The sequence below is a fragment of the Mobula birostris genome, chromosome 26, assembly GCF_030028105.1.
Source record: "Mobula birostris isolate sMobBir1 chromosome 26, sMobBir1.hap1, whole genome shotgun sequence".
NCBI lineage: Eukaryota > Metazoa > Chordata > Chondrichthyes > Myliobatiformes > Myliobatidae > Mobula > Mobula birostris.
In genome coordinates this window covers 16,024,841-16,042,894 of record NC_092395.1, presented here as the reverse complement: position 1 = coordinate 16,042,894, position 18,054 = coordinate 16,024,841, and the positions used below count along the sequence as shown (strand labels likewise).

The 18,054-nt window shown below is 43.5% G+C and overlaps 1 protein-coding gene across 6 annotated transcripts in view; it reads left to right on the top strand.

Annotated features, from left to right (window-relative positions):
* The window catches only part of LOC140188241 (transducin-like enhancer protein 4), a 270,566-nt gene that overhangs the window by 226,270 nt on the left and 26,242 nt on the right, over positions 1-18,054 (top strand). For all 6 annotated transcript variants that reach the window (XM_072244330.1, XM_072244328.1, XM_072244327.1 and 3 more), the window contains 3 exons: positions 15,334-15,387; positions 16,510-16,662; positions 17,470-17,599. In XM_072244330.1, the coding sequence (XP_072100431.1) occupies positions 15,334-15,387; positions 16,510-16,662; positions 17,470-17,599 (337 nt within the window). The remainder of the gene's footprint in view (positions 1-15,333; positions 15,388-16,509; positions 16,663-17,469; positions 17,600-18,054) is intronic.

The window sequence follows — 18,054 nt, the reverse complement described above, 5'->3', positions numbered from 1 at the left end:
GAAACACCGTGGAACCCATTCAAGAAAACATTAAGCATGCAATGTGCGGAAAAAAAGAACAAATTGCGCATGTGGCTAGGGGCGAGCGAGCAACGCATGGAATATCAAACATCAAACCAGTAGTATTCAGCTCTGTTCAATTCAGCCCGCGCTGATAGCCCACTACAGGCCGCAGGACCACTCTTTGCCAAAGCGCCCCAGTCCATATCAATCGCCCCGATCAAACTGTTCAAAAACAGCAAAAAAAAAGAGTAACCAGAATCCAGGAATATGAACTTCAAAGTCCCCTAAAACGACTCCACAGCCTCGCTGATCAATCCTTGCAATGTGGATCCCAAGAGTCCTGTGCTTTTCTCCGACATTTGAGAGGGAGTAGAAGAGCAGACAAACGCAGGCAGTCGACCCAGTGTCCTCATCGACTTCAGTCTTGCTTGATGCCTCATTCGGAGAGAAGCAATGGAGTCGATCATGGGCTCACATCCTCAACACCTCAATTGGAGAAAAGCAATGGAGTCAATCATTGCTTCCAGGCCTCCAGGCTGAACACTCCGCTCCAAACCTCACTGAACACCCTCAGAGACAGCAAAGTACCAGATTACTCAGTCGGCCTAAAACCACACCATCAAAATGTAAATCACCGTTTCCAATCACACACAGCTTAGTAGTAGAATCATATTTGAAAGAAGTAGCTTCGTGAACTGTCTTCAGGACATCGCCATTGGTCGCTTACTTCTCTGGCACCATCTAAAAGACCAAAAATGTACAGAATTAGGCCATTCAGCCCATCATGGATGATTTAGACCATAAGATATAGGAGCAGAATTAGGCCATTTGACCCATCAAGTCTGCTGTGCCATTTCATCATGGTTGATCCACTTCCCTCTCAGCCCCAATCTCCTGCCTTCTCCTTGTATCCCTTCATGCCCTGACCAATCAAGGATCTTTCAATCTCTGCCTTAAATATACCCGATGACTTGGCCTCCACAGCCACCTGTGGCAACGGATTCTGCAGATTCACCACTCTCTGGCTAAAGAAATTCCTCCTCACCTCCATTCTAAAAGGACAACCCTCTATTTTGAAGCTGTGTCCTAGTCTTAGACTCTACCACCACAGGAAACATCCTCTACAAATCCGCTCTATCAAGGCCTTTCAACATTCAATAGGTTTCAATGAGGTTACCCCTCATTCTCCTGAATTCCAGTGAGTATGAGTCCAGAGTCATTAAACACTCCTCATATGACAAGTCTTTCAATCCCTGAATCATTTTCATTAAAACTCCTTTATTATTCCTCTCAACCCCATTTTTCCGCCTTCTCTCTGTAACCTTTGATGCCCTTACTAATTAAGAATCTATCAGCCTTCCCTTTAAATAGAATCTTTATGTTTGCTTTGTTACTTAGATTAGGGTACAAGAAAGAGGAGGAAGGGTGAGCCATATTGTCTGGAGTGCTGCCTTCAACATCCAAGTCTCCTTCTTTCCTCATTCTGTCCCCAGGTCCTCTGATTTTCATCATGTGAAAAAGCTCAATTTCAGCACTGAACACCCAACATTCCAACACTCAGAGAATTTCTGAGATTCGTAGCCTTCCGATCGTCCTAAATGTGCCAGAGGGTTGCATAATCAAAGTTTAACATACATTTATTTTCGAAGTATGTATAATTTATAGAACCCTAAGATTTGTCTCCTTTACAGGCAGCCACAAAAGAAGAAACCCAAAAGAACCCATTAACAAAAAGTCGTATGTTTAAAAAAGGGCAAATGTTTAATGTGAGGTTTTGGGGTTCATAAGGAAGGATATTTTTCCCACCTACAGCATGGGTGGAGTTGGGAATGAGAAGGTTGTAAGTGTAGGGACTCTTTAAAACATCCAGGAAGTATGCAGGCATTGAAGGCTACAGAACAAGATGAAGGTTTATGGGGCTTGGTATAGGTTGGGTGGCGGGGTGGAGATGTATCTCTACCAAAGGAAGTGTAAGGTGCTCCTTCCCACCACTAACATGCAGGTCACCCTTGGCACAGTGTAGCACCTGCTTAGCCCCTGATCAGGGTCACGAGAAGTCATGGGAGCAGGTGGTGGATGGTCGTCTGAGCAGCTCGTGCGTACCACAAGTCCTGGTTATGCGGCCACTGACGCCAGACAGACAATCCCTGAAGGGTATTGATGATAGCTTGGATCAACTGTCTTGTAAAGTCACTGCCCAGAAGACGGCAATAGCAAACCACTATCTATGTAGAAAAATTTGCCAAGAACAATCATGGTCAAAAGACCACAAATGCCCACGTCACAGGATGATGATGAGAGTCAGAGTAAAAATAGGTTCTTTGGCCTACCATGGATCACCTGAAAAAGACAAACAGCTTGATCATTATTGATGAGTCATTAATCTTTAATCAGTTTGTAGCACCCTCAACTTTAAGTTGTTCAGTCTCGAGTTCGAACCATGTTTGCAATTATTCATCACTGTGGTGCAGAGTGACTACTGCACCATCAGAGCTGAGTTGGTAACTGTGGTATTGACTATTTTCCCAAGGAATGTATGGTAAATAAAAACCATTTATAGTGCTGCGGAGGGTTCTCCCAGTAACCAACATTGAGCTGTCGACAATGCTGATCAGTTCATTTATTTCACTTGCTGTTTGTGTCTCCTTGTTTAACAATCATTACCACGTTTCCTACATGACAGCAGTGAGGATGCTTCTGAAGTAGTGCGTAATAGAAGAACACCTTATGTTTATTCTTGGAGAGCGTAGCGTTTAGCTCACGCCTTAGAGTTCCATCTCTGTGTCCATGGCCACTATTCCCACTGCTGTCTGTAAGGAGTTAGTACGTTCTCCCCGTGACCTATGGGTTTCCACTGGGTGCTCTGATTTCCTCCCATATTCCAAGACACGCTGTAAAGTCAGTCCTGCTGAAGGGTCTCGGCCCAAAACATCGACTGTACTTTTTCCATAGATGTTGCCTGGCCTGCTGAGTTCCTCCGGCATTTTGTGTGTGTTGCTGCAGATTCTCTCTTGTTTGTGCTGTTAAGGTTAGTGAGTCGCGGGCATGCTATGTTACTGTCGGAAGCACGGCACATCTTGCGGACTGCCCAGCACAATCCTCGCTGATTAGATTTGAAGCAAACGCTGTATGTTTCGATGTTCATGTGACAAATAAAGCTAATCTTAACAAATCTTAAAATGTTTTTTTTAGAAAAAGAAAGGTACTATATAAATGTATGTTTGAAACACTGTGAAACCATAGGTTGTATGAAATCACAACTGTTTTATCATTCTGAGTGCATCATACAGACATAATCCAGAACCATACAAAAGCAAATATCTACACAAGTGAGAATTTATATTTGAGAGGAGATACTCTTATCCACATTTTGAAACTCCCACGGGAATCTCATTAGTGTTAACTGTTCAAATGATTTTGTATTGAATTGAATGGATCACACAGCAGTGAGCAATCTCACACCTCATTTGTCACTGGTTTCAGCACACCTTTCTCTCCAGACACTTGATAAAGGAAAATGCAACAGAGATACAGATCTTCTATTAAAATTAATTTCCCTCCTATCATGCAGAGGAAAATAATCCATTAGAATACAGAAAGCACAGATAAACCTTGTTTCCTACTCGTTTGCACAGTTGAGACTTCCTTTGTTTAAACCCTGGGGCAACTGAAACTCCTAGGCTGCCTCCTGTGTGCTTCTTCCTGAATATCCCAAAGTTTTCAGATTGTTTCCCAGGCCTTTCCCATAATGGGGTGATGGGAGTTCCATTGTGCATAACTTGCCCGAATAACAAAGCTGTAACAGTCTGTTTCAAAAGGCTTTTCTCCCTTAATTGGTGTGTCCTGGTGTGTTACTAATATTGTGTGTTTATTATTAACAATCCAGTAAATGCCAATTGAAGGCTTTCTCCCTCTAATTTTTAAAATTTCAAGTGGCGTTGAATGACTCCTAAACCATCGTGACTGTTATTTCAACATGACAGGTCTGAGCAAGCTCCCTTTTCATAAATCAGACAACTAATCCCTTCCTCCTTTCACACCTGGTATGGAAACGCCAGTGCTGGGGGCAGAAAAGGCTACACAAAATAGTGGATACAGCCCAGTCCATCCCAGGTAAAGCTCTCCTCACCACCGAGCAAATTTACAAGGAACGCTACCATGGGAAAGCGATATCTATCATCTTGGGCCCTCATCATCCAGTCCATCTCCTTTTCTTGCTACTACCTCGTCAGGAGATACAGGAGCCCCAGGTCCCACCACCGCCAGATTCAGGAACGGTTATGACCCTTCAATCACCAGGCTCCTGAGCCGGCAATTTCGTAATGTGCCCAGCCGCACAGTCATGACTGTAGAGGGAGGAGGCTACAAAGTTTTAAAAATTAACTTTATTTGTCACATGTGTCGTTTGCATCAAAGCAAAACGCAGCCCAAAGATGTGCTGGGGGCAGCCTGCAAGTGCCAACATAGCATGCCAAAACCTAGCACGTTTGTCTTTGGAATAGTAGTCATAGTCATACTTTATTGATCCCGGGGGAAATTAGTTTTCGTTACAGTTGCACCATAAATAATAAATAGTAATAGAAATGGTAATAGTAATATTACTATTAGTAAATAGTAATAGTCATAGAAATAATAAATAGTAATAGAAAATAGTAATAAATAGTTAAATAGTAATATGTAAATTATGCCAGTAAATTATGAAATAAGTCCAGGACCAGCCTATCGGCTCAGGGTGTCTGACCCTCCAAGGGAGGAGTTGTAAAGTTTGATGGCCACAGTCAGGAATGACTTCCTATGACGCTGTGTGTTGCATCTCAGTGGAATGAGCCTCTGGCTGAATGTACTCCTGTGCCCAACCAGTACGTTATGTAGTGGATGGGAGACATTGTCCAAAATGGCATGCAACTTGGATAGAATCCTCTTTTCAGACACCACCGTCAGAGAGTCCAGTTCCATCCCCATGTCACTGGCCTTACGAATGAGTTTGTTGATTCTGTTGGTGTCTGCTACCCTCAGCCTTCTGCCCCAGCACACAACAGCAAACATGATAGCACTGGCCACCACAGACTTGTAGAACATCCTCAGCATCATCCAGCAGATGTTAAAGGACCTCAGTTTCCTCAGGAAATAGAGATGGCTCTGACCCTTCTTGTAGACAGCCTCGGTGTTCTTTGACCAGTCCAGTTTATTGTCAATTCGTATCCCCAGGTATTTGTAATCCTCCACCATGTCCACACTGACCCCCTGGATGGAAACAGGGATCACCAGTACCTTAGCTCTCCTCAGGTCTACCACCAGCTCCTTAGTCTTTTTCACATTAAGCTGCAGATAATTCTGCTCACACCATGTGACAATGTTTCCTACCGTAGCCCTGTACTCAACCTCATCTCCCTTGCTGATGCATCCAACTATGGCAGAGTCATCCGAAAACTTCTGAAGATGACAAGACTCTGTGCAGTAGTTGAAGTCCGAGGTGTAAATGGTGGGAGAGAAATAGAGTAGCCTTGAGGAAACTCACATGGTCACAGGGAGAATGTACAAACTCTTTATAGACAGTGGTGGGGATTGAACCCCTATCACTCATTGCTGGCACTGTTAATAGTGTTATGCTATTGGCTACACTACTGTGCTACCCAAGCATGCTTGAACACGTGGAGGTTCTCAAATAAATGTATTCTCCCTGAATGTTCCCCTATTCATCTCAGAGTCTCTACGGTCACATCCCGTTCCAGGGTGGAACACAAAGGTCCAAGGAAAACCTACCCTGGTTCTGAACCCTTGGAGGCCTCTTGAGCATCAGAAAAGATCCCATTCACTATTTGAAGAGGTCTGTATCATGGAAGGTCACAGTAGAACATTTGATGATTTTCATGTGGTTGTGGGATCTGGCCATTTTCAAAAAAAAATTGCATCTCCTGCATTGCAAAAACAGACTACAATTCACTAGTATTTATTTCTAAAGGTTTTGGAATCCACTAAATGCCACACAAATGCAAATCTCATCTTTTTACTAGCCCCTGTTTCGTGTTGTGAATTTGTTCACCACTAGAAAGTCAACAAGCCAAAAATATTTCATATCTTCTCATACCAGTGCTGTGGCTGTCTTTGTAAGGGCAAAGTTCATCATATTTATAGAGATAAATGAGCCAGTTTTCATGCAGGTGGTCTCAACACCACACTCAGTTTGTAGGTACAAGGGTTTAGTTACTGGATGAGTATCCACAGGCCTTGGTTATTGATCAGGGGATGTGAGTTCAAATCCCAGCACATTGACTGGTAAATTTAAACTCAAGTTATCATATAATTCTGCAATTTCAAAGCTATCATCAATAGCTAAGCATGAAATTGTTGGATTGTCAAAACAAAAACTCACAGATCTTCCTTTGGGGAAGGAAATTTGCTGCCCTTGCCTCGCCTGGCCTGTGTGTGACCCTGAACAAACCATTCGGCCCAGGGGCATTCTGGGAAAGGTAATAAATACTGACTAAGCTAGCAATGACCACATCCTGTCAGGGAATGAATTAATAAATACTTGCAGGTGTTATTTGCTGATGGGCTCCCTGATAATTGTAAGGAAATCTGGCCTCTGGAACATCTCTGAGTGTAATCATTTTGCCTTAGTTGCCAAGGCCCTAACTTCTGGAATTCCCTCATTTTCTTCCAAGGCAATCCCCAGAACCCTAAAATTTTCACCTTTTTTTTTAGGCTAGTCCCTGCTTATGTGACTGAAATCTTGCTTGGTAATGTTTCTGTGAAGAATTTTCTTATTTTACTGAATTAATAATGACCATTATTGCAAGCTGTGGCAGTGACGAAGTGGTGAGCTGTGATCTGAGACCACCCCAGATCTGATGTTCCATTTGATGCCGTGTGCCCTGCAGTAACGCAACACACGTATAAATGTTCCTTTCAGTTTCAACCCCAACTCTCTAAACATGCTGCATCGACACACAAACCATTTCATCCTTCAAATCTCTGCAGTTTGCTCACTGGCTCATGAACACAGCGGAAATCCATTTGAATGCCTGACTAACTTAACTTTGTGCCATACACCTCCGAACAAAATCATTTACCAGAGCTCAGAGTGGGTTTCTGGAAAATTAGTCCAGCTATTTGCTTGCATCTCTAAGGTGTCTTTTACTGTCAAGCTACCTCACTCCCAGCTTATTACTGCCCTCTGCTGTTCACTGCCAAATGTGCAGCTGCAGGCACAGTACAATATCCCTTAGAAAGAGGTACTTTAAATTGGATAGCACAGGATCATTGAAGAGGAGTGCTCTGTTCTAACCCTAGTGGCTAGGAGCTCACTATTCACAGGGTTTACACCAAATAAGCACATGATATTGTTTCTATGTCCTGTGACCTCATGATTTATTTACATACAAATACACTGCAGAAGCATCTGGTCCACTGTGACACTAAAGTAGAATAAAGCTGTAAATATTCCCCTCTGTGTACAAAATATATGCCGAGAATCCTTTTAGTTGTGTCAGGGTGAATTGAAGCATGAAGCAGCAGTGAGCCTCAGTTTGCTGCAAAAGGCTTGGATCTGGTAACTGGTGCATAACTTTTCTTTATTGACAGTTTAGTCTGGAGACTTAGAAGTAAAAGCTCAGTAAAATGTGGTTGCAATCTGCTTTGAGTTTTCTGATCTCCTGCTCGTATCCCAACAGTACGACAGTTCACTCAGAGCTCCATTGACCCAGGTTCCGTCCTGACCTTGTACTATCTGCAAGGAGTCTGCATGTTTTCAGTGTGACCAGATGGGTTTCTTCCCCCAGTCCTCCTGCCTCCTCCCATGCCCCAATGAGGGGAAGGCTATTTTACCACTGTAATTTTTCCCTCGTGTGGATAAATGGGCAAATCTTGGGGAAGTTGATGTCAATGTGCAGAGAGTACATGGAAAAGTAATAGAGAAATGGAATTGCTTAATGAGCTAACACAGAGTAGATGGGCCAAAGTGGCTCCTCTTAGTCGTTTGGAGATATGAAATATATGAACATTTTCCATTTATGTAGTTTGGTTCAAAATAGATTTATTATCAAAGTACATATATCTTACCATTTACAACCATGAGATTCATTTTCTTGTGGGCATACTCAATAAATCTATAGAATAATAACCATAACAGAATCAAAGAAAGACCACCCAAATTGGGTGTTCAACCAGTGTACAAAAAGACGGCAAACTGTGGAAATACAAAAAGAATAAATAAACAATAAATATTGAGAATGTGAGATGAAGAGTCCTTGAAAGTGAGTCCATTGGTTGTGGGAACATTTTAATGATGGGGCAAGTGAAGTTGAGTGACTTTATCCCCTTTGGTTTAAGAGCCTGATGGATGAAGGGTAATAGCTGTTCCTGAACCTGGTGGTGTGAGTCCTGATGCTCCTGTACTTTCTTCCTGATGGCAGCAGTGAGAAGAGAGCATGGCCTGGGTGGTACGCGTCCCTGATGATGAATGCTGCTTTCCTGCGACATTGTTTTATGTAGATGTGCTCAAAGGTGGGGAGGGCTTTACCTGTCATGGACTGGGCCGTATTCATTACTTTTTGTAGGATTTTCCATTCAAGGGCATTGGTGTTTCCATAGCTGGCTGTGATGTAGCCAGTCAAAATACTCTCCACTTGTAATGCCATTTAGATGAAAAAGATATGACACAGGGTTTTACCAGTTGGTAGTGGCTATGATGCCAGTGAAAAGGACACTAGTAAAGGTGAGCAATCTAGCTTTGTTGATGCATTTGGTTTCTTGGACGATACTGGGGAAGAAAGGTTATATATATATATGGTGCAATGTTACCTGTCCCCACTTCCGTAAACAGACAATGTTCCAGGGAGGGAGCAGGAGTGGTAGTTAGAGGGTGCCAGCACCAGTTTGCCTCCAATAGCTTGACTCTCTACTCTCAGCCCAGTGTTAGCGTGTGCTGTGTCCCACAAACTCTGTGGCCCGTGTGTGACTGGGAAAAGAATCATTTAAAAACAAAGGAATGTTGCATTCATCACAGAAAAGAGCCCACATTGCATCGTTTCCAAAAGCGGACCCGTCCCAAACCTTGATCGGACATTGGTCATTCCATCCTTGTGAGCTGGTTGCTTTCTAAGCCTCTATGCTTGGCTTGATTTGGTTGCTAAGGAACATATCTGTGGCCCTGTGGTAGCAGCTATCAACTTCAATTTGATTTGTAAGGGTGAAGGGAAGGGAAGTGGGCTAGGCTCCAGTTTCAAGTGGCCCACACCAGTTGCTGCTCTGATGACTATATTTTATTGTCGTCTTATGTGGCCCAAAGAGGGATTTGGCCCAGGAAGCTCTGAGCAAATGTGGGGCCTCCAGTGAGCTTCACAGTTGCCAAAAGGCCAATCACATTGCTGCTAGGAGTTTTCTGTGTTACCATTAGTTGGGGAGGTTGCATTAAACCAGGACTTTGTAAACAGCTGTCTGGAGCTGGGCATCTATCTATTTACTTACATTTGCAGAGTTTGGCTTCTTTTGCACATAGCTTGCTTGTCAGTCTTTGTGTGTAATTTTTCATCGATTCTATTGTACTTCTTTGTTCTGCTGTGAATGCCTGCAGGAAAATGAATCTCCGGGTAGTACATGGGGACATTTTCGTACTGTGCTAATAAATTTACTTTCAACTTTGAATGTGAAAGCTAAGATTACTGATTGCTCTATGTTGACTGGGGTCTTGGGATTTTGTCTTAGCAGGTAGCCTCCTAATCAGATAAGCCCGGCGAAAGCTCTAATGACCAGAATGTTCACTCTGGTGCAATAATATATGGTCAACTGCAGTCACTGAACTGTTTCAGCAGAGGAAGCCATGTGGCCCAACAAGTCCATGCTGACTCCAAATAGACAAATCTATGCAGTTCAAACGGTTCATTTAATATCAGAAAATGTATACAGTATACACTGAAATTCATACTCTTCACAGACGTCCACAAAACAAGAAGCCCCAAAGAATGAATGACAGAAACATCAAAGCCCCCCTCCCCCCACTCACGCCAGCAGAAGCACTGATACCACCCCCCCCCAACATGCAAGCCCCCCAAAGAGTCCTTGATCCAGGGTCCACAACCCAGCGCTTTGCTGTCTCCGATAGGCTCTCTCTGTCTCCAGCAAGGGAGAGAGTGGTTGCTCCAGCAACAATGAGAGCAGAAACCAGCAGTTCAATTCCTCCACTGCCCTGTGTGTTATTTTCTCTCAAAAGCTGTCCAAATAGCTCTTGAAACATACGATTGAGACTGCTTCCAATCCATGTGACCGGCCAACAGACATTAGGACCTGGCAGAGGGTTTCTTCGTTGCCATCCAATTTAAAGGAGCCACACACCCCACAGGACACAGCCTATAGCAAGGCTTGTCGGCAGCCGATTGAAGTGTTAGCTTTTCATCCCCCTTCTCTATCTGCATTGCATGCTAGGTTCCAGAAATAAACTCATTTATTCACGTGTTGCAGTTGCCTGATAGCCTTAAGGTTTTGTTAGTGGCTTCATTTGCTGTGGATCTAAAGGCTGGCAGTAGTAATCTTATCCCGATCTGCAAGTTTTGATATGCCTTCCCCCATCCCCCATTTGGTATATTTTTGCCCTTCTTGAACCCACTGATCAATGTTGGTATATAGTTCTGTGGCACCAACCATCTCCCAGGGCATCGGAAGACGACTGGTGCCGACAGAACTAAATTCAAAGTTCATTAATTATCAAAGAACGTGTTCTAAGTGGCGTTCTATCCTCTTTTTCCCCTAGGCCTGAATGGTTTGCCAGGCCATTTCAGAGGGCAGTTAAGGGCAGAGGGGCAGAAAATACCAAAGCCTGGAAGCACGTACTACCAGGCTCAAGGACCACTTCTGCCCCATTGTTATAAGACTACTGAATGGTTCTCTAGTACAATAAAACAGACTTCTGGTCTCACAATCTACCTTGCAGTTAACTTGCATCTGACTTTCTACCTACACTGAACTTTCCTGGTACCCTAATTCACTCAAGTAGGACAGGTAGGACATGGGCTCTGTCTACACTTCTCGCTGTCTTGGTAAAGTAGACAACATAACCAAAGGCCTGACCCAGGCAGGACATTCTCCCTTTGCCAGCCACCCTCACCACCCTATCAGGCAGAAGGTACAAAAACCCGAAAGCACATACCACTAGCCTCAAGGACTGCTCCTACCCTGCTGTTACAAGACTGTTGAATGGTCCCCTAATATGATAAGGTGGACTCTTGACCTCACAATCTACATCGCTGTGACCTTTCACCTTACTTTCTACCTGCACTGAGTTTTCTTTGTTAATTGTTTTACCCTGTTCTATTTCAATGCGCTGTTGTAATGAATTGATATGTATGAGTAGTGTGCAAGATAAGTTTTCCACTGTACTTCAGTATGTTTGGATGAAAGAAAATGGAGGTCTATGTAGGAGGGAAGAGCTAGATTGACCTTGGAGTAGATTAAAGGGTGGGCGTAACACTGTGGGCCAAAGGGCCTGTACTGTGCTGTACCCTTCTACTTTCTACATGGCAATAATCAACCAATTGTTGTATTGCTGTGGCCAGGTGTCCTTATCCCCAACAATGGAGAGACGGGCCAACTTAGACCACTAATAACTGAACAGCAGCTTCATAATCACTGTTACTGGCTCCAGCTTTTAATTCCGGATTTAGTTTGTAAATTAAATTTTAATCTTAATCCAAACAGCCATTTTAGTCAAGGATGCCATTTGGTTTCACAGTGATCACTATTATAGACTTCATCCGAAATGTCACAAGGATTGATCATTCATCTAGACACGTCATTGGAAAGCCAGTTATGCAGCTCCCAGGTGATTAGAGCTGATTATTATAATATACATCATAGATTGTTGATGTAATATCACCAGCTTTGTTACATTGATGAATTCCTGAGCCCGTGTACCTGGAGGCAACAGTTGGATAAGGTACAGGAGGGTGGCTCTCATTCAACCATCAGCAAGGTTATCGTTTGTCGTCTGTCAGATTTGCTGCATTGAACTCTGCCTCTGAAGTACAGTTCCATGTAACAGAGTGCAGGTTTCTACTCTGGTGTCTATGGGGAGTGGAAGAGAGAATGGGTGGGGCAGCCTTTTTTTAATGTGACCTCTGTGTTTCATTCTTAATCACTAGTCATGGAGTATCACAGAATTGTTACAGCAGTGAAGAAGGCCATTTGGCCCATTTAGTCTGTACATACCCATACAAGAACCATCCTGCTACTCCCAGTGTTCTGCCTCCATTCAATAAGCTTGCCAATTCTTTCCTTTCAGGTACGTATCCTTCTCCCTCATAACTCAGTTTGCCTGAACAATCTCCAGTGCAGTGATTTCAAGACTCCAAACACTTGCCCCATACAATAAGCTTTCCACTTCTGGTTCTTATACCAATCTCCTTTTTCCATGTGCTTTACTGGATTTTCCACCAATGGGAACAATTTGTCTACTCCATGGGGGCCTTCATGGTTTTAAACACCTCTGTCTGATTCCCTTTAACCTGTTCTGTTCCACATAGAACAACTGCAGCTTCAAAAAGTTCCTCATCAATTGAGTAAATCCCTTCTGTATCCTCTCTAAAGACTTTCCACCTTTCCTGAAGAGTGGTGTCAGATCTGAACACAATGCTCCAGCTGCAACCCAAAAGGATGGTCGTATCTTCCTTGTGCTTGTACACATTGTCACTATTCAAAACTCCCAGAAGCTCTTTCTCAACTCTGCCCATCACTTTTAACCAGATATGCACTTATATCCTCAGTTCTCTCAGCTTCCCTACCACAATTAGAACTGTGCCCTGTAGTTAATATTGCTTTCACTCACACTTCCTACCAACATGTGACCCTTTACATTTTGACTATTCCCCTTCACTTATACTTTATACTGCACACTTTATTGTCATCAAACGATTGGTACTAGAATGTACAATCATCACAGCGATATTTGATTCTGTGCTTCACACTCCCTGGATTACAACTATTAAATATTAAAAATATTAAAAATAGTTAAAATTAGTAAATATTAAAAATTTAAATTATAAATCATAAACAGAAAATAGAAAAATGGGAAGTAAGGTAGTGTAAAAAAAAAACGAGAGGTTGGTCCTGATATTTGGAGGGTACGGCCCAGATCCGGGTCAGGATCCGTTCAGCAGTCTTATCATAGTTGGAAAGAAGCTGTTCCCAAATCTGGCCGTACGAGTCTTCAAGCTCCTGAATCTTCTCCCGGAGGGAAGAGGGACGAAAAGTGTGTTGGCTGGGTGGGTCATGTCCTTGATTATCCTGGCAGCACTGCAATTAACTCACGCTTCCTACCAACATGTAACCCTTTACATTTTGACTATTCCCCATCACACCCTGTCTCCTGTAAAAATGCTATTGCCGTTTCACTGTCTCTTTGTCTCTGCTGCACCCGTTCCCTGGATGGGATTATCCTTTCTCGGACTTTGGAGATATCCTCCTCCTTCAAAGAATGGGGCTTCCCTTCCTCCACCATTGATGCTGCACTCGCCCACATCTCCTCCATTTCCCTGACATACTCACTCACTTCATCTTCCCGCCAACTAAAGAGTTCCTCTTGTCCTCATCTGCCACCCCATCCAACATATTCTCTGCAATTTCCACCGTTCTCAGCAGGATCTTACCACCAAACACATCTTTACCTCCCACCCACCCCCCCCACTCTCTATTTTCCACAGGGATTGCTCCCTCTGTGATTCCCTTCTCCATTCATTCCTCCCCACTAATCTCCCTCCTGGCACTTATCCCTGCAAGCAACAGACATGCCCATTCACATCCTCCCTTACCTCCATTCAGGGCCCCAAACACTCGTTCCAGGTGAGGTTCTACGTCATGTGTGAATCTGTTGTACCTAGACCTCCTGATTCAGCCTCTGGTACATTGGTGAGACCATTTGTAAATTGGGGCCTGCTTTGTCGGGGGGCTCCACTCCATCCGCCAAAAGCTGAATTTCTGGTGGCCACCCATTTTAGTTCCTATCCCCATTCCTATTTTGACATGTCGGTCCAGGGCCTCCTCTTCTTCCACGATGAGACCACGCTCATGGTGGAGGAGCAATGCCTCATATTCCATCAAAGTAGCCTCCAATCTACTGGCATGAACATCGATTTCCCCTATCAGTAATTTTTTTTTCTCTGATTCTTTTCCCTCTCCCTTCCCTCTTCTTCAATTCCCCACTCTGGCCTCTTACCTCTTCTCCTCGCCTGTCTATCACCTCCCCCTGGTGCCCCTCCTTCTTCCTTTTCTCTCATGATCTACTCTCCTCTTCTATCAGATTCCTTCTTCTCCAGCCCTTTACCTTTCCCGCCCACCTTTTAGTTCAGGGGTTCCCAACCTGGGGTCCACACATCCCTCCGTTAACGGGAGGTATTAAAAAAATGGTTGGGAACCCCTGTTCTAGTTAGTCCTCCATCCCCTTCCTTTTTATTCTGGCATTTTCCCCCTTCCTCTTCTGTCCTGAGGAAGGGTCTCGCCCTGAAATGTCAACAGTGTATTCATGCCCACCGATGCAGCCCGACCTGCTGAGTTCTTCCAGCATTTTTTGTGTGTTGCTCTGGATTTCCTGCATCTGCGCAATCTCTTCTGCTTAGACTTGCGTTTTCTGCCGCATTAGTACAGTGTAAAAGAATGTATATGATTTGCATTTTACTTATGGTTGAACGAATGCAAGGAATGGCCAAAGGATTTACCTGCCCAGCTGGTTTACGGGGTGTGATAAACCTCACTGAGGAATGGTTGGCATTGTGAAAGGTTTCCCAATCCCTGGTACTGATTATTTATTGCTCTCAATACTAGCCAATTTCAAACCAGCACAGTGGATAATCGCATTTTCTCCTCATTTCGCCTCTCTGCCCAAATTGCTCTTGAGTACGCTGACAAGGTGTTGCCATTTGATCACGAATCCCTGGATTCCGGCCAGGCATCAATTTAATCTGACAAGAAATTTGAAAAAATAACTAAATTTTTGGAAGCTGTAATTGACGGTAATGTTGCATCAACATATCCATAGATGCAAAAGTGAAAATAAATCTCCATGTTAACCACAAATGGAGGTTTAAGTTTGTGACCTGGTGAAGTCATATTATCACCACCGGAAAATCAGAGGCAGATCTCCTGGTATAATTTCCTCAGATTCTTTGTGATTGAGTCATTTTGTTAAATATTGCCAAGAAACATACTTTCATGTCCTTTTTCAGTTTAATCTGTTCTTGTGTTTAAAAACTCAGCAAGGAAATATTGGGAGGGGTATTTCCTACAGACAGTCTCCATGCAGTCCTGGTGATGCACTGCCTACATCATTTTCTCCTTTATATTTAGGACAGCGATGGTGATAAGAGCGACGATAACTTGGTTGTGGATGTTTCAAATGAGGTTGGTGTTTTCCCGTAATTGTAATTCAATGAACTGATCATAAAAATTACTTTTGTATGATTTGTCAGAGGCTTGATATTTGCTTTGTGTTTTCTAAAATCTCATGATATCGGATGGGTCACTTTTAAATTTAAGGAATAGATGAGGAGAGGTTTTGTCACTGGGTGGGCGGAAGGGGTCTAAAATTGGTCTACATGCAATTGACATGCTTTTGATTCAACACTTCCATCTTATGATAAGACCATAAAATATAGGAGCAGAAATAGGCCTATCAACTGCTGTGCCATTCAATTATGGCTGATTTATTTTTTTACCATTTCTTAACCCTATAATACTGCCTTCTTCCCACAATCTTTAAACCCTGAGCCTATCAAGAACCTATCAATCAGCTTTAAATATACCCTACATGTGCCTCCCTAGTCTCCGTGGGAACAAATTTCATAAGTCCCTTACCCTCTGGCTGAAGAAATTCCCCCCTATGAGGCTGGTAATACCCTGCGTAATTGCGTTTATATCCCACATAAGCCCCCTCCCATTGCTCTTCCTTGAAACCCATCAGCTGTCCTTGTCTCTCTTTGCGCGTCCATTTGTTCCCTGAATGCATCGTAATACGTAAGTGGATCACTCTCCGTGATTGGGAGTCAGCAGACTATCAACTCTGTGGAAAGAGATTTCTGTTGAACTCCCTATTAGATTGATTAGTGATCAACGTACAGCTCTAGTTCTAGCCTTGGCAGCAACCAGCAATGTTTCTCTCTATATGCAGAACTGTGCAAATATATACAGCTGTGGTGCTTAACACTTTTGAACAGCTCAGTATCGTAGAAGATATATTTCCAATTCGCACTTAATGCTACTGAGCTAAAACAAAGCTGAGTACTCTTATTTCTGTTTCCCAACCACCTTCCTATTTTAACCAATATACAGTACCGTGCAAAATTCTTAGGCATCCTGTCTGTCTACATGTGTCTAAGACTTTTGCACTGTACTGTATATCCTATTAAAATCCATCATAATTTTGAGGTTTTGGCTCTCTTGAGATAATCAATTCTTTCTTGGTATTTCTTTATACCTTCTCGGGTACCTCTACATTACTTCCAATGTTGGTTTGTCTTGACACAGGATCCATCATCTCCACAAGGCAGTCCGTCCCATTCTCCCCGAGGGAATGGGCTGGACAAGTTCCACCTCCTGAGGAAGGATGCTCCAAGCAGCCCAGCGTCTCTAGCCTCCTCGCGTAGCACTCCACCCACAAAATCCAAAGAGCCAGGCCTGGTGAGTAGACTCTCATCTGTGATTTGAATTGAGCTTAGTGACAAAGTCAAGCCGGGCCTTTAGAGAGTTGAATGGTGCAAACAGCCTTCAGCTCTGGCTCAGTGGGTCAACATTTCCAGCAATGGAGAAGCTTGAGAGTTTTGACTCTGCACAATAGTCACGGTCACAACAACCAAAGTGGACTTTCCATTCAAGTTTCAGGCAGCACAGTGGGCATGGCCAGTCGGGTAGCGCCACACGGCAGCCAGAGACCCTGGTTCAGTCCTGACATTGGATATTGTCTGTGTGGAGTTTGCATTTTTCCTTTGTGACCATGGGTATTTCATTCAGATACGCCTGTTTCATTCCACATCCCATAGATGCGTAAGTTGGTAGGTTTATTGGGCACTGCAAATTGCACCTCATCTGCTGGTGAGTGGTATAACCTTGTGGTGGTTATGAATATGGGGAGAAAATAAAGGGATTAATACAAGACTGGTGTAAATGGGTGGTTGATGGTTAGCATGCAGTCAGTGGGCTGAATATCCTTTTTCTGTGCTGTGTGACTACAAGTAGGCAGAAATATTAGACCAAGGTCTGCTCTGGCCTCGGGAGCGATGGGATGATATTCTGCAGAAAGGAAAAGGTTCATCCTGGGATTGAAACAAGTATTTATCTGCTAATTTTTATACTAGGGTTTATGTGGTCTTCCTGTGCCTAAGTCCGTCACACAGCAGTTACACTAAGAGGCTTGGACATGAGATGGAAGCTCATTTATAAGATGACTTCAGGTTTGATCTCACCACTGCTTTGTCTAATTGTTCACAGAATGAGAAGGCCACTACTCCAGTCTCCAAGTCAATCACCCCAACACCTCGGAGTGACTCCTTAACCCCTGGTCCAAGCTCTGCCTCTCGATTGCGACAGATTTCCAGTAAACCGAGTGTGGATGCATTGGGTAAGATGTTTATCCCTGTTTCTCAGGAAGTGCTGAGCAGACAGCAGATGATGTAGCAACTGTGTATTTTAGTTGAGGAACAGAGCCCAGCACCTTCTGAAGTGTGCACACACTGGAGGATGCAATGCGGGGGAATGTCTTTATCACCATCCAGCTGTACTACAGAGTGAATGCACTTGAACAGTAGTCTTGGTGTTTTAGTGAATATGCCAGTCTCAAGGTGAATGTGCATTTCAATTCCTGCAGCTATCTGTCAGAGTTTGTACGTTCACCCAGTGATCATGTGAGTTTCCTTTGGGAGCTCCAGTTTCCTCACATATTCCAGGGACGTACAAGTTAGTAGGTTAATTGGTCACATGAGTATATAATTAGGCGGTGCAGGCTTATTGGGCCAGAAGGGCCTGTTACCATGTTATACCTCCAATAAATAAATAATCAGGGTCCAACTCATTGCA